Source organism: Mesoplodon densirostris, chromosome 19 (genome assembly GCF_025265405.1).
Source record: "Mesoplodon densirostris isolate mMesDen1 chromosome 19, mMesDen1 primary haplotype, whole genome shotgun sequence".
Classification (NCBI taxonomy): domain Eukaryota; kingdom Metazoa; phylum Chordata; class Mammalia; order Artiodactyla; family Ziphiidae; genus Mesoplodon; species Mesoplodon densirostris.
Window position 1 is genome coordinate 34,884,914 of NC_082679.1, and position 17,648 is coordinate 34,902,561.

Consider the following 17,648-nt stretch of genomic DNA (forward strand, 5'->3'; position numbering starts at 1 on the left):
TGAATCCAGTTTGGGGAGCCAACAAAAACAAATTCACATTAAAGAGACATTATGATTTTATTAAATATTTTGGCCAGTCCTCTTTCTTTTTTTTTTTTTTTTTTTTTTTTTGCAGTATGCGGGCCTCTCACTGTTGCAGCCTCTCCCGTTGTGGAGCACAGGCTCCGGACGCGCAGGCCCAGCAGCCATGGCTCATGAGCCTAGCCACTCTGCGGCATGTGGGATCTTCCTGGACCGGGGCACGAACCCATGTCCCCTGCATCGGCAGGCGGACTCTCAACCACTGTGCCACGAGGGAAGCCCTTGGCCAGTCCTCTTTCAAATATAATTTGGTCATAGAAATTTCTTACTTTACTAAAGAGGGAGTTTATGCATGAAAAGACAAGAACAGATCACTTCTTGATTAGCACCAGAGCTAATGATTAGCTGCCATGAAGAATGTGGCGATGTGATGTAAGAGAAGGAAATGAATGAATTGTTCCATGGAAGAGATCATATTGTTTTTATAACAGTTTTTTTTTTCTGGTTGTCTTCTTATTTTCTGGTCTTCTTAGTTTATCTCCCAATAATACCCACCGTCTATTACCAAGAACATAGCAGCTCACCTCCATTCCTTTTGACTTCTAAGTACCTTTCCTTGAGCCACGAAACAAAAGTGTTAATTAACTAATTCAGGGAGGAGTAGTCTAAAGGATATTATGAAAGGGAAAGGTATTCTTTTTGGGGTGGGAACCATGCTTCAGTGGTAACCTGCTCTTTAGCCTCATTAAGTAAGCTATTTTTTTAGATCAGTGGTTCTCAGTCAGAGGTGCTTATCAGGATCACTTTTGGAACTTTTAAAAAATTAGAGATGCCTAGTTTCTATATCCTGGCTCCAGAATCAGAATATCTGAGAGTGGACCCCAGGTGTCATTAAAAAGGTGATTTTGAAGCACATGGTGGGAAGAGCCAGTGCCTTAGATATATAATGTAGTCCTTGGTAAAGGGTACTCAGCCAATAAAATTAATCCCCTCAGTTAATGTAAAATCAATTTGACAACAGTGCTGGTTTATCAAGGTCAAATAATGTAGGAGGTAAGTATTTTTTTTGCCAGTCTATTATTATTAAATAAAACAACATATAAAACATGTAAAGTATCTTTGATCAAATGAAATTTGTTCCTGGCCTAAACTAAGGAAATAGTGATTGGATTGCTGAAAAGAAAATTATGGAGAATATTAATTAATGTGGAAATTATTTTAAGCAATAATTAGAGCAATATTATATGTTAATTATTTTAAAGTTCATTGGCTACCGTTTAAGAAATATTTTTTTTTAGTAAACCCTAAATTTTTCATATTTGGATGCCATTATAAGATAGTATTTTTAAAATTTATTTATAATTGTTTCTACAATATAGAATGCAGTTTTCTGTATATTGATCTTATATCATGCAATGTTAGTAAAATCACTTCTTAGTTCATCTTTTTTCTAGATTCCACAGGATTTTCCATGTAGACAAATCATGTCTTCTGTAAATTAAGAAAGCTTTACTTCTTCCTTTCCAATCTTAATGACTTTTATTTCTTGTTCTTACTTGATTGCTCCTGTTAGAACCTGTAGTACAATGTTGAATAGAAGTGATGACAGTGGACATCCTTACCTTTTTCTGATCCTAGGGAGAAAGCATTCAGTTCTTCGGTTTTCTCCATCTGCTGAGATGATCATATTTTTGTTTTTTAGTCTGTTGATCAACAATGATTAATTTTCAAAGTTAATCCACCTTCCATACCTGGGAAAAACCCCACTTGGTCATGCTGTATTACCCTTTTTATATATTGTTGGAGTCCGTCTGCTAAAATTTTGTTACGAATTTTTCATCTCTGTTCATGCGGTATATTGGTCTCAGTTTTCCTGTAATGCCATTGTCTGATTTTGGTATCAGAGTTTCATAGAATGAGTTGGGACGTATGCTTTCCTCTTCTGGTTAGTTTTCTGGAAGAGTTCGTGTAGAACTTATTTGGTCTTTAGATGTTTGTAAAATTTCATCATAATGTCATATAATGTTATTCTTCTGATTATTTTAAAAACAATGCTTTTACCATGTATGAGATGTAGGGAAGATCAAAACATCTAAAATACATCATTCTTTGTTTTTCCACAAAGGACCGTCCTCCTTCTAATATTTGGAAAAAAATAGATCAATCCAGGGATTATAAAAATGGCAATCAACTCAGGGAATATCAACTGGAAGGACTCAACTGGCTCTTATTCAACTGGTACAATAGGTATGTAGTATGTATTAATAGAAAAAAATTTAATGTGTGGTTTTTTTATGTGTTCCAAAATACATTAAGTAAAATTGGTACTGATATTGCTACATTATTACTGTCATGTAGTCTTCATTATTGAAAATGAAGTTGTGGTTAGCTCAAGAAGATATGTACGTTATAATTTAGGATTTTGACTACAGTTGCTTCTTTTTAATGTGTACCAATGAGAATAGAAGAAAGTTGATATGTTAATTCATAATTAAATTTGAAATACCTTTGTTAACATCATCAAACGTCAGCTATGTTACAGAATGTTTTTCAACTTACACTACCGTCTGCCAGTAGTTGAATCTAGTTAGTAAAGTGTTAGCAGTTCCACCTATAAGAATTAGATAGGTCTGTAATGTACGTCTTCAAGGAAGCAGATTGTCAGCAATTGATAAGGAATAGAATACTAAATATAAGAACCTAGTAATGAATTACCCCCATTTATTATTAATTTTCCAAGTTGTTCAAAATGCTTTTTGGAATATTATCTCACCTTTTTTTAGTGAGATGGAAAATTAATTGCAAGAGAAGTAAAAAATGGTATCTTGATTGAGAAAGAAGTCTGATAGTGTATATAAAAGAGCAAATGAAGGCACTATTATTAATAATAATAGCAAAATTTTATGACGTATTCAAAATCATTTTTCTGTGTTTTTACTTGTCACATGATTCTTCTGTTTCACTAAGTAATGGTGAGTCGTGAAACTCAGTCAGGTGGAGTTAGGAGAAACTTGTTATTCCATACAGTGCTCTTTCCCCTGGTTTATATTTTCTAAATGTTAATCATTTTTCCCAAGAGAATCTTCCTGGTAAAATAGTTAACAAAATTTTATTTTAATTGTCTTCTCATCAATACCCTTTCCCAGTTACTTGTTTCAAACTTGCACCACTTTCCTCAAGCACTTTGTCACAACCCTATCCCCTTCACTCTCTATATATGACTGCTTCATAGAGAAGCCTAGGGCCAGTAGGTGAATTCATTCAGATTCTTGCCTGCCCTCACACCCAAGCCTACAAGTGTATCTCCATCCTTAGCCATTCTTACCTCTGTCCTCCTATCAGAAGTTAAGAGGTGCCTCCTCAGAACCAAGACTAATGCTACCACCTCAACTCTTGACAGGCATCTAATCCAGTCTTTTCAGAACCTCACTTCAATCACTTATTATCCTTCTCTGTTATATCTTCAAACTATCTCTTAAGACTAGTGCCATCCCTTCAGTCTGAACAAATTTGGGTTTAACTTATATATAAAAGTAAGGAAAGGAAAGGGTAAACCTTCTCTTGGCTCTGTTTTTCCTTCTAGCTACATTGATCCCTCTTTGAACTTCCTAGGCAAAGGTCTAGGAAGTATAGCCTGCATGAACTCTTCCCATTTTCTTATCTCCAATTCTCCTTAAACCTGTCATTTGACTTTTGATTCTGTATCATCTCTGAAATTCTTAGTTTTCCAATCCACAAGATATTTTTTAGCCCTAATTTGCTTCTCTGCTGTGTTAGATAGTAGTTGCTAGTCCTTCTTTTTTTAAACTTTTCCCCCATTCTCACTCCCAACAGCTTCCACAGTGTGACTCTCCTAGGTCTCCAATACCTTCCTTTCCTGTAACTCTTCCTTTCAATAGTCCTTGCTGGTTCTTCTTCCTTGCCTACCCTTTTAGTGTTGTTGGTTTTTTTCTTTCCCAAAGTTCTGTTTTTTACTTTCTTCTCATATTACATGTTTGTTCTCCCTAGGCCAAACTCTACTCCCCCGTGTCTTCACTTATCAATAACATCTTTAACTAAGGCCTTGAACTCCAAGCCCGTATTTGTTTACTTCTGGCTACTTTATTTTTTTTTTTTTTTTTTTTTTTTTTTTTTTTTTTTTTTTTTTTTTTGCTGTACGCGGGCCTCTCACTGTTGTGGCCTCTCCCGTTGCGGAGCACAGGCTCCGGACTTGTAGGCTCAGTGGCCATGGCTCACGGGCCCAGCCACTCCGTGGCATGTGGGATCTTCCCGGACCGGGGCACGAACCCGTGTCCCCTGCATCGGCAGGCGGACTCTCAACCACTGCGCCACCAGGGAGGCCCTACTTCTGGCTACTTTAATGTCTATCTCAATGATTCTTGAAACCCAGCATATTCAAAATTAACCTTATTATTTCCTGTTTCTTCCATATCAAACTTATTCTTTAAATATTTTACATATTGGTTAATAATAACACTATTTAGTCACCCAAACTGAAATCTGACTGTCATCCTACACTCCATATATCTGATTGGTCACTAAGTCCAAGTCATTCTAACATGTAATTAACTTTGGGATTGGTTTTCTCCTCTTGATTCCTCCTACCTTAGTCCAAATGTCCACCCATTCTTTCCTGCATTATTGTGGTACTTTCCCAATTACTGTCCAAACTTAAGTCACTTCACCTTCTAATATTCACAGTGGCACCAGAGTAAATTTCAAGTACAAACCTAATCTCATCAGGTTTCTTTAAAAATGTTAAGTGACTCTCATTCATAATACTGTAGAATGATTTCTAACCTTTGTGGCCCCTTCTTATCTTAGTAAAATCCCTTCCCTTTACTATTCCCTCAAAACCATATTAAATAACTTGTGGCCTCCCAGTTGATCATGTTCTTTACACTTATGCTCCTTTGCTCTGCCCTCTGGCAAAATCCTACTCATTACTGTCCTCCTCTTTGAAGGCAGTCTTATCTTCTCTCATCTCTTCTAGCCAGGGTTAGATGCTTACTCCTCTGAGGTTCCATAATAAACACTGATAATTCTTATTGGCCATATATCATAATCACCTGTGCAGCTTATTTTAAAAATTACGGTTGCTTTTATCCTACTCCATGCACATTGAATCAGAATGTAAAGGAGAAGGCCATGGGTATCTGTTTCTTAGGCTGTTCCAATGTATAGCCAGAGTCGAAAACCAGTTCTTTATTTGTGCTTCTGTGATAGCACATTGCATGACTATTTGTTTATTTATTCATAGGTCTGCTTTTCTAATAGATACAAGCCCCTGGAAGACAGAGAACATGTTCTATTTCTTTTGTATCCCATCTTCTCATACTATCCGTGAGATACAGAAAGCATTTAATAAATGTTTCCTGAATAAATAACATATTTAGTTTGCCTTGCTCTTGCCATTTCGTTCTTTTAAAAAATCAGGTATCTAACAGGTGGTATCTTTATTTTGGAGCTACAAAAATCTATAGTTTTCCCTTTGCAATATTATAATAAAATTATAATCTTTAGCCATATCTACACTTCAGCAACTTCTACGTTATAAATGCAAGTATTTTAACTTGATCACTGGTTATTTTTTTAAATATTTATCTTTTAAAACATTGTAGTATACAGAAAACCCCAAAATCTACATGGGTAATATATTTGTTTATTTCAGACGAAACTGCATTTTAGCAGATGAAATGGGTCTTGGCAAAACCATTCAATCAATTACATTCCTCTACGAAATCCTTCTGACTGGTATAAGAGGACCTTTCCTGATTATTGCTCCACTTTCTACTATTGCAAACTGGGAGAGAGAATTTCGTACGTGGACTGATATTAATGTTGTGGTTTATCATGGGAGCCTGATTAGCAGACAAATGATACAGCAATATGAGATGTACTTCAGGGACTCACAGGTGTGTTATTGGTGATTTTTTGTTGTTGTTTGAAAGGTCAGGTTTGCAAAAGATAAGCATTACATATTAATTACTTACAAATTTATGATAGATTTTAATTGCCTACTTAAATCTTAATCTGATCTCTTTATTCATCATATTTATTTTACAATAAATTTTAGTAGCTGAAGAGAAAAATGACAGAAGTAGCCAAGTTCATGCTCTAGTTCACTGGAAGGAAGTATGCTGATTTATACAAATATACAAATTTGATTGTATACTTAATTTTTCAACTAGAATGATTGTTTTACTAATTGTTTTCAACTACACATTAAATTTATTTTAAAAGTAATGTGTCTCTTTGATCATCCTCCAGTTTTTTTCCTCCATTTTAAAATTTAGATCTTCAGTGACCACCATGGGTTTGAATGCCCTTTGAGGTGAAACCATAGATTCTCTTGTGTGTTCAGTGAATTTTGGTTTTAGATGGCTTTTTAAAATTTGGTTTGTTTCATATATTGGTACAAGCATACATCTGTATCTTTCTACCCTTTGGATTGGTTATTTCATTACTCTATTGCTTTGATGGTTTTCTTCTTCCCTATATCCTAGGGGCACATTTTCCATTTTACTTTGACCACTTACTCTTTAGTAAGGAATACCTATTTTTCTGCTAAATACACAGATCATAAAATTGAGATGACATTATAAGAAAGAATTCCCTAGCAGAAGGTTAAGACTAGAAAACATGAAGTTCTGAGTTGCAGTTTTGAGTGGTAGTTTGACTCTTCTTAGGTAAAACTTTTATTAAGAAATAAGAAACAAAATTAATTAAAACAACTCACACAAAATTGTGCTTTTTCATTGGAAAAGGTTATGGCACTCTGCCTCAATATAGCACCTTAATATTTTATTTTCTTTCACTGATTCTTCTGTTTTATAAGGACCATTGTAACATATGGCCAGGTCATGGGATATGATACAGGTTAAGGTAAGGTAAAGTGCATAGCCTTCTACTTTTGCCTCCCAATTACAACTGATTTTCTACTTATTTGAGGCTGAATATCAATAAAATTAATTGATTTTTTCCTTTAACCTCATTTCCCTTCTGTGGTTGAAATAATTAGATTTCTATGAAATTAAGTATGTCTGCAATCAGTTGTACTGAAAATTATTACCCTTGCACCTTTGGAGCCTATGACATCTTAGTTAAGTTATAGTTTCATTTCCTACCATAGTGTTTTATTATTCTTAATTGTACATTTATAGAATTTTAGAGCTCTATGATATCATTAAAATCATTTAGTTCAATCTCATTTTTTAAAGGTACATTCAAATATTGGAAGTTTAAGGATTTTTAACAAGGTTACAGTTTTAATATATGTCTTGTATGAGTTTGGTATAAATGTGATAGCCAGAAGCTGAAAGATTCTTGATGTGTTGTAAACTGAATAGTATATATTAAATTATATTTTTATGCTAAATGTTATACATTCTAGAAGAATATTATGTGAAGGGTTTAAAATTTCTAGAGGTAAAGATGTCTTGTAATGAGCTAAATAGCTCTATATTTCAAACATAGAAATAATTTTCAGAGTTAATTCTTTCAAATATATTTTAGTATAAATTAAATGAACATTTAACTTCTGCTTTTTCCAAGTTATTAAATAAGCTTGAAATCACATAGGTAGTAAAATTATGTTGTAATTTTCTCAATTGCCTTGGAAAAAGTAACAGAGATAGTAACACTAATATTCACAGGCATTTATTGAGTATTTACCATGTGCCAGGCATTATGCTAAACAGTTTGCATGTAGTATTTCACTTAATCTTTGTAATATCAAAGATTAATATCAAAGATTAATTTATCACCTTGTAAATAGGTGATAATATCATACTAATTTACAAATGAGGAAACCAAAGTAAAAAGAAGTGATGTAGTTTCCCCTAAAATCACAGAGCAAAACTGGGATTAATAAACCCAAGTCAGTTAGACTCAAGAGCCCTTGTTCTTAAACACTGCAGTATTACTCTAACTGAATGCATCATATCCCAGGTTTTTAGAGCTGTGTAAATACCATAGACTTATACTTTATAACTATCAATATTTTAATAATATTCTACTGGAGCTACTGTTCAGCTTAATGGCCAGCATATACAATCAATATGAATTATTCTAAAATTAGTGTAATTGAGTTGATAGGAATTAAAATCTAAATCAGATCACATGATCCTTCTTAACCATTCATTTCTTCTAATCCCTAATAGTTTATAATTTTCAGTCGCATTTAAGCATTCTCTTCACTTGGATTCCAGTACTTTATACTGTCCTATGTCACCACCTATTCCTTCTGAAGCCCTCTTTAACCAATTCCTTCTTCTCTTCCCATATCTAATCTTGGGGGTGACCCAAGGCTCAGTCTTCAGACTTTTTATATCCATACTCATTCCATCAGAGATTTCATTCAGTCACACAACTTAATTACTATCTGTACTGCTGGAAACTCCTAAATCTATATCACCAACTCTAACCTCTTTCCTAAATTCCAGAGTCATATGCAAATGCCTACTCAGTTTCTCCACTTGAATATCTAATAGACATCTCAAACATAACATGTGCAAAACCAAAATCCTGCATTTCCTCATTGTAGTAAATGGCAACACCAACTTCTAGTTGAGCCAAAAAGTTTAGTCAAACTTGAATCCTCTCTTTATCTCACTCCACTCCTATCCATTAGTAAATCCTGTTGGTTCTACCTTCCAATTAAATCCGGAACTGAGCACTTCTCATGACCTCCATTGAAGATCTCTTGCTTGGATTACTACAGCAGCCTCTTAACTGGTTTCTATGATCCTATCCTTGGCCTTTGTGAGACTATTTTTACCAGAACAGCCAAGGGATTCTTTTTAAATATATGTCAAATCATGACACTTCTTGTCTCAAAACCCTCCTATAGCTTCTTGCTCACAGTAAGAGCCAGAGTCCTTACCACAGCTTTTAAGGCCATATATAGCCTCATCCCCTCCATTCTCACTGGATTTCAATCACTCTGGGTTTCTTGCTATTATTTGAATACTGCCAAAGATACTCCCACATTACAGTGTTCACACTCTCTATTTCTACCAAGAATTCTTTCTCTTGCAGATCTCTAGATACTAACATGGCTTCCTCCCTCATCTTCTGGACTTTGCTCAGATGTTACTTCTTAATGATAAATAAAATGGGAATGGTCACCTCCAACCCCATACTTCCTACTCCCCATCCCTGTTTTATTTTAGTCTATGACTTCTTTTACTTTCTTAGTTTTTTTTTTTTAATTTTTGGTGTTTATTTTTCTGTTTTTCTTAATGGCTATGTCCTATATTTGAGTCATCGGAATGTAAGTTCCACTTGGATAATTATTTTTGTCTGTCTTGTTTACTGCTATATCTCCAACAACTAGAACAGAGACACTCAATAAATACTTGCTGAATAAATGACATAAGTGGCCTATTTATTTATTTATTTATTATTTTTTTGCGGTACGCGGGCCTCTCACTGTTGTGGCCTCTCCTGTTGCGGAGAACAGGCTCCGGATGCTCAGGCTCAGCGGCCATGGCTCACGGGCCCAGCCGCTCTGCAGCATGTGGGATCCTCCCGGACCGGGGCACGAACCCGTGTTCCCTGCATCGGCAGGCGGACTCTCAACCACTGCGCCACCAGGGAAGCCCAGTGGCCAATTTTTATATTAACTACTTATCTACCATTATATGTGTGGAGTCATGGATATAAGTAATAAGCATTAATACTGAAATTTCATTGGCTAGATTTTATAATAACCATTTCTTTTTTGACTTAACATTGTTATTACAACTCTTAAAAATTATAAAATGTTTTATCAAGGAATACTTATTTGGATATAATTATTAATTGTATAATTTTTAACAACATTCTTGAAGATAGCAATCTGATACAGTTTTAATGCTAAAGTTCCTCATTTTAAGGGAGTGTGCATACATAAAAGTTTCAGTGGAAAATGTTTTATATCAGATGTCATTAAATGATTTTTATGCTGCTTGACAGGAATTAAAAATTATGATCAAGACATTCTAGCAAATTATTTTATTTGGTAATAAATTTCTAGGGGCGAATCATTCGAGGAGCTTACAGATTCCAAGCTATCATCACCACTTTTGAAATGATTCTTGGAGGCTGTGGAGAACTTAATGCAATTGAATGGCGATGTGTGATTATTGATGAAGCACATAGATTAAAAAATAAAAATTGTAAACTTCTAGAAGGTCTGAAACTCATGAATCTGGTAAGTAACTTAATGTCATTTTTATGACTTACTTCTGTTTCTTAGCTACATAGTAAAAACAGCTAATGCCAAAAACTTATTCCTTTTTTAATTTTAAAATACAGATTTCTGATTTCTATCTGTGATAATTAAGATTATTTTGCTTTAATTAATTAGTAAGGGGGAAAGAATCTCATCTGTTTTCTAAGACTTAAATTTTTTAATTCTTTCCTCCAAAAAGCTTTAGTAATTAACTGCTGGAATTAAAAAAGAGAGAGAAATCTCTGTAGAGTGTCCTATTGAAAGAAATAAAACTACAAGTTTTAAGGCAGAAATTCCTCAATAAAAAGCCCTTTCACCAAAGTTATATTATTCAGATCATTTATGATAGAGGGATAAAGTTTCTACACAATTCTACATACTTAGCATATATTTATTATAATTAATGGGATTTTTGAAAGTCATTAGTGTGTTTGCTTTAAAATCAAAGCATTTTATGTTTTTTAACATTATGATTTAATTAACATCACATAATTAGTACATAAGCACTTGAACAAATGACTCAAAGTTATAGAACTACATACAGTAAAACACTAAAGTGCTCCTTCTTACTCTTCATCCACCCCCACCCCTTCTCTTCCCCTCCTTACTCTTATATTTGCAGATTGGTATATATCTGTCTAGACTGTTTCCTAACATTAAATACTTATGCAGACATACAGATACATATACAAATATTTAGGTTAGGAATTTAGAGGTATTGTCAAAGCAGATTTCAAATACTTTGTACTATTATCATTAAAAATATTTTATTTCCTTTTGTTACTGTTATGTTTAATTTGAAATGCAGTTCTAGTTTAGAAGTATATTCCAATCAGCCCTTCACATTGTTGGTTTGTAGTTTTAATGATTTAATGATTTGTTCTTGTGTAAGAAGTCAAGTGATGATCTGCCAAATTATAAAGAATGAGCACTGTTCTGTATACAAATTACCATACCAAGAATGGTTGAGTAACCCCCAAAATGCCCTCTTTGTTCTTTAAAATGTCTGTTTCCTTGAAAAAAAACCTAAAATATGCTTCTTAATTATTTAGAATTTTTCTTTCAAAAGCAATAGGTAAGAATTAATAGCAGACAAAGTAAACTATTATGAGAATGATATAGAGTTTTTAAAAAGTGATTGAGAAAGTAAATGATGATGTATGGGTAGAGACGTATTGGGTTGACTCTTGAAAATTATGGTCAGAAAAATATTTGCTTTTCAAACACTGAAAAATTTGATAACCTATGTCAGCTTTCGTATAATTTTAGTCCTATGGTGTTTGACGTGAACACTATAGTACATGTTATTGACATGTTATTCTTGCTTTATATAGGAGCACAAGGTGCTTTTGACTGGCACACCTCTCCAAAATACAGTTGAAGAACTATTCAGTCTTCTTCACTTTCTGGAACCCTTAAGGTTTCCTTCTGAATCAACGTTCATGCAAGAATTTGGGGATCTGAAAACAGAGGAACAGGTGTCCTATTGGTCTCTGTAAATAAGCACATCAAATCTCTTCTCATTGTAATGATGTATATGTATGCTACATATATTTTCATCATTTTTTATGCAGGTGCAGAAACTTCAGGCTATCTTGAAACCAATGATGTTGAGACGATTGAAAGAAGACGTGGAAAAGAAGTTGGCACCTAAGGAAGAAACCATCATTGAGGTGGAACTTACTAACATTCAGAAGAAATACTACCGGGCTATTCTGGAGAAGAACTTTTCGTTTTTGTCCAAAGGAGCAGGGCAGACTAATGTACCCAACTTGGTCAATACCATGATGGAGCTCAGGAAGTGCTGTAATCACCCATATCTTATCAAAGGTAGCTTAAAAGGACTGTAAACAAATTCCCTTCTTTCAACAAACACTCATGAAAAAATAACACACCACCACTACAGCTGTAGTGGCTGTTATAAAGAGAAGCAGTGATCCTATAACTCACCACCCTGGTGTTCTGAGGGATTACAAGTGTTCCAGAGTCAGGGGCAGTGTGAGCTACTTCATTACAGTGTCCCATGTTAGCATCACCAGATTACAAAAGCAGGAGTTGTGTTCAGTCTAACGTAGACTAATTCCTCCTCCAGTTTAATCCTCCTTATGGACAAAGACAGCAAAGCCTGTCTTTGAACCTCCGAATTTACATTTTTCTTCCTGGTTTCTTTTCAGTCTGGATACCCTAGTTATTGTCTCTCAATTTTTATGTTCTAGTAACATTACTTTTTAAGGTCTTGTCAGCTTCTCTACTAATGGTCTCTCTGTACAACATTTGGATATTTTCACTTATTCCTGGGAATATACTCTTACCTTTTCCAAGACAAGCCATTTCTTAGACTAGTAACTAACTCACTTGCAATCCTGGTACTCTTATGGCTAGATAGACTGAAGGAAAGCAGAGAGCCTCTAATGCTAATCTAGACTCTGGAAGAAGTATGGTCAAAGACCTGTAACTTGACTTCCCTTTTAATTTTTCTTGTTTGTTTGTTTTGATGGCAAGCAAGATGCCCATCCAGATTAAGTATGATCACCTTTCAGTCATGATCACTGTTACATTGGTGTTTAAATACTAGATGTTTATTTAAAAATATGTGTTTACTCACCTAAGTTAGAACCACATTTTCATTAATACTTTTCCTAGTAGCATTCATTAAACATTTAGCAAACATAAAATTTATACAAGACATTATGCCCAGTGTCTTGGGAGATAAAAAGTGCTTAAGACACTGTCCATATCCTCAGTTACAGGCTGATGTTGGTGGGGATTTAGCCACAAACATAAATAATTCTAATAAAAGCAGTGTACCTACCATTAGAAAATTTTAATGTTACAGAAGGACAGAGGAGCACTATTTTAAAAAAGTAGTTGGGAGTCATCTGCATTTGTGCACTGATGCTGTCTTATATTTCTTTGACAGGTGCTGAGGAGAAAATACTTGGAGAATTTAGAGATACGTATAATCCAGCTGCTTCTGATTTTCATCTTCAAGCAATGATCCAGTCTGCTGGTAAATTGGTCCTTATTGATAAATTGCTTCCTAAAATGAAAGCAGGAGGTCATAAAGTGCTCATCTTCTCTCAGATGGTACGCTGCCTTGATATCCTGGAGGACTATCTTATACATAAAAGGTAAGGCATATAATTCACCACTGAATTATGCTAAGTATATGTTAAGTTTTTTGCAGCACTGTACTGTAACCCAACTTTATCCACATCTTCCTCTTTATCTAGGTAAGAATCCATTTAAGTCTCTGCATAAAGATTGTTTAAGATTATGTGTCAGGTGTTTTCCTAACCTATATATGTTGCAATAGTAGACAGGGCTGAGGAGACTGATTAAGAAAATTTTGCAAATTGACAGGTATTTGTTGACCTACAAATGGGTTTTTTAGTGTACATTTTATTTGATTTGTTAATCTTGTAGTAGCAATATTTTAAATGGATTTATAACTATCTTCAAAATTAAAATGATTCAAGATCTTTTTCAGATCTTTTTCATTGTTAAAATTAGAACCTGAACTTGCTGCACTTTGACTTATTGTACACTATATAATACTTGCTCATGTTTTAAGTTTTTCTGATGTGTTTAATGTAGGTTTTTTGTTTTGTTTTGGTTTTTTGGTGCATGACAGTAAGATAGTCTTAAATAATGTCTAATCGGTATTTGGATAAATAGAATATTTATCATAGGATATTTATCAGAGCACTTTATGGGTCAATTAGAAATCAGCACATTAATACAAAAAGAGAATCTGAAGATTCAGCTGTAATTGTAGTTTACTATATTTTGATCCTTATTAATAAGTAAAGATCTGTCTATACTACTTTATATTATCAGAGATTTTGTAGTTCATTTTTATTTTTCATTTTGTTTTTAGTTCCACTTTTAGTGTCAGTGTCCCTTTCATTTAGTCTTATTCCAAAATGTGTATTATTCTCAGTTTTATACCACATAAGTAGGAGATTAAATTGCAATATTCCTAAGATAGCCATTCTTGCATTTTCTTGATGTCTTTACACGAAGAACTTTGTAAGCTAAAGATAAATTTGACTTATGATGAATTTCATGGAAAACCTCAAATTTCTTTAATGTCAAAAGTAATGTCAAAAGTAACATTATTAGGAGTCACACCCCCGTTTCACAGGTACTAGAGATAACAGTGGAGCTGCTGCTGAGACTCTAGTAAATTATAGGTGGAAAGAAGTGTCTTGAACCAGAAGAGGTGTGGCAAGTGTCATGTGTATTCCTCTTCTAGTTCCTAAATTTTTATGTATTTTATTTTTATTGATGTTAAATGAGGAAGGATACAAGAAGTTAAAATTCAATTGCTTGGCAGTGATGACTGTAAAGGATTAGCATTATAGTTTGCCCTTAATAAATTATAGTTTACAGGCAAGTACATCAGTTGAGAGAATAGCATGATTGAGGTAGAGAGAAATGTTTTTAAGCTTCTTATATCAAGTTTTATGAAAGTCTTTGCTTCTTGCCAAAAAAAATCGTTTGTTACAATGAGATCAATAAAGTATATTAATTATAAAGGTATTTTACCTATACATCCAGGAATGCAGAGATTTTGTAACTTTGTGTTACTTTGTGTTTCCTACTTAGCACCAACACTGAGAAGAATAAAACCATAGAAACTAGTTGGGGTAATATCACTTCTTAATTTTGTAGTAAACGTAATGTTGCAGGAAAACAGATATGTGTCTGTCACATTTGATAGAATGCCTTCATTTTCATTATACTCATCTATCTAAATTTATTGCATTTCATTTGATAGATATTTATATGAGCGAATTGATGGAAGAGTCAGAGGGAATCTTCGACAAGCTGCTATAGATCGATTTAGTAAACCTGATTCAGATCGATTTGTTTTTCTTCTGTGTACCCGAGCTGGCGGGTTGGGCATCAACTTAACTGCAGCTGATACATGTATAATTTTTGATTCTGATTGGAATCCTCAAAACGACCTTCAGGTGAACAAATTTCTTGGCTAAGAGAATTTTTTTTTAAATTCCCATAGCTATCTTTGATAATCCACCTGTTTTAGTTTTATATGGACAAAACTAACATATATGTTTCCCTAAGAAATATCTATGCCAAATAAAATAGATGAAATTATTTTTATTTTAATTTAATGACAATAAAAAAATAGTTGTTTAGGTTACATATCATACTTCTAAAAAAGGTTTACCTACTCAAGTTCAGTATTGTTCAAAGTATATCATGTAAATTTGAGAAAGGCCTATACTTTAAGAATAACTTATTTTACTTCCTTAAAAATAAGTACTTGCTTATCCTGATATCATCTTCTTAATCATTACATAATATAGTATGCATGGAGTTGAGACATAATTGCCTTTTTATGAAATACTGTAGAAAATTAATGTATACATATAAATTAAGACTACTTGAACTTCGTTGGAACATAGGAATATTAATTAGTGATTAGAGTGAGTCAAAGTTTACAGAAAATGTGTATCTAGGAAGGATATGAGAAGAGAACAAAGTATTGGAGAAATTCTTCTTTTATTGTTCATGATAGTCTCAGTAGTACTGTAATTGATATTATTCTTGAGAATATACCTGACTTAATAAAAGATAATGTTTTAACCTCTCATGTGTATAATCCAGTTCAAAATTTATCAGACAAGTTTTAAGTTTAGGAACCTGAGATAAAATGTGAAGCTCTTATGTGATCTCTGATGTCTCTACTTCCAACATGTCTGCATATTAGATAATTAGTTCTTTCTTTGTTTAAATAAAATTTAGGCCTCCAGAGTTGTTCACCTTAGGTTTTTACTCCCCTCAGAATTACCCAGCTTAACTAAAATATATTGAAAAGATTCTTGATAATGTAGTAGAAAAAAAATTAGAAATTTAGGGTTAGATTTTAAGTTTAAAACCAGAGGCTAAAAAGCATCTGTTCATAGAGTTTATTTTCCTGTCTAGAATTATGCTGATGACACCCTCTTTAAAAAATAGTATTTCTTCATGGATTTATAGTCTCTCAAATATGTTTAAATTTTAATTTATTGCTGATTGTGGAATCATGTCTCATTTTAGTAAGTTCTACCTTCATTTCCAGAGAAAGGTTATATGCAATTCAATAGCAAGAGTGTCTGAAAATTCTTGCACATACTTTTATATTCCATCAATATAGTTTAATGCGTAATGCCTTTTGTGCTACTTTATAAATTAATTTAATCTATAACTTCTCATTTTTTATAGGCCCAAGCTCGTTGCCACAGAATCGGTCAGAATAAAGCAGTTAAAGTCTACCGACTAGTAACTCGTAACTCATATGAAAGAGAGATGTTTGACCGAGCCAGTCTGAAACTGGGTCTAGATAAGGCTGTATTACAGAGCATGAGTGGAAGAGAAAGTAATGTTGGTGGTGTACGTATATTTTCTTCTTCACCTGGAGTTTTCCTGTTTTTGTTTACATTTAGTTTAAACCTCAGATAGCATATTATTTAATTTTGATCCATACTAAACAGTAGATAGATACTTTTATGTAAGGAGGAATGTCAGAATAGAGCTATATTTAGTTAGTACTTTTGTAAGCTGTTCTGTCTATATAGCGTCAATGCTTGTAAATTCTAAGAATGTGTTTTCAAGTAGAAATTCTTTCTTTCAGGACATTTGTATCATGGCACAGTGAAGTAGAATTTGTGTTTTTCTGCATTTTTTCTATAAACAGTTTTTCAAATTGTTTTTTTAGGGCCAAACTATTAGCGTTGGCTTTCTCTTGCTATAAATGATGTTTTTGACATTTTTTCCCCTCAAGATCTTATTTATATCTTGTGCTTATAACAACTCTCGAATACTAGTACTAAAAAGAACCTTGAGAGGTTACCTGCCCCAGAGGTTTTGTTTTAACTGGAGTTATTTTAGGCAAATGGCAAATTATACTTTAAAGACAGTAGAGTCAACAACCTCAATATGTTATTTCAGAGAATTCTCTCAGGTACATCCCAAGCCCCAAATGCAATTTAAACATGACTTCTGTGTTCTTTAACATTCTTTAGGGATACTTTCTCATTTTATGAACTTGAAAAAACTATTACCAAAATTTTGTCTCTTTAGATTCAACAGCTTTCCAAAAAGGAAATAGAAGATCTGCTTCGAAGAGGTGCTTATGGTGCCATTATGGAAGAAGAAGATGAAGGCTCTAAATTCTGTGAAGAAGATATTGATCAGATTTTACTACGTCGTACAAAAACCATTACAATTGAATCAGAAGGACGTGGGTCAACATTTGCCAAGGTAACAGTGAGTGATATTTTATTAAAAAAAAAAAAAAACCTGTAATGTTCTCTCGTAAAAAAAATCTAACTGTCTCTTACTCTACTAATTATTTGAGGAATATCTACTTAATGTTTAAATAAACTGAATTACTCAAAAG

The 17,648-nt window shown here is 33.5% G+C and overlaps 1 protein-coding gene across 16 annotated transcripts in view; it reads left to right on the forward strand.

Moving 5' to 3' along the window:
* The window catches only part of CHD9 (chromodomain helicase DNA binding protein 9), a 247,375-nt gene that overhangs the window by 158,320 nt on the left and 71,407 nt on the right, over positions 1 to 17,648 (forward strand). For all 16 annotated transcript variants that reach the window (XM_060084508.1, XM_060084513.1, XM_060084509.1 and 13 more), the window contains 9 exons: positions 2,147 to 2,268; positions 5,693 to 5,936; positions 10,040 to 10,216; positions 11,572 to 11,715; positions 11,812 to 12,067; positions 13,158 to 13,368; positions 15,021 to 15,216; positions 16,472 to 16,639; positions 17,330 to 17,509. In XM_060084508.1, the coding sequence (XP_059940491.1) occupies positions 2,147 to 2,268; positions 5,693 to 5,936; positions 10,040 to 10,216; positions 11,572 to 11,715; positions 11,812 to 12,067; positions 13,158 to 13,368; positions 15,021 to 15,216; positions 16,472 to 16,639; positions 17,330 to 17,509 (1,698 nt within the window). The remainder of the gene's footprint in view (positions 1 to 2,146; positions 2,269 to 5,692; positions 5,937 to 10,039; positions 10,217 to 11,571; positions 11,716 to 11,811; positions 12,068 to 13,157; positions 13,369 to 15,020; positions 15,217 to 16,471; positions 16,640 to 17,329; positions 17,510 to 17,648) is intronic.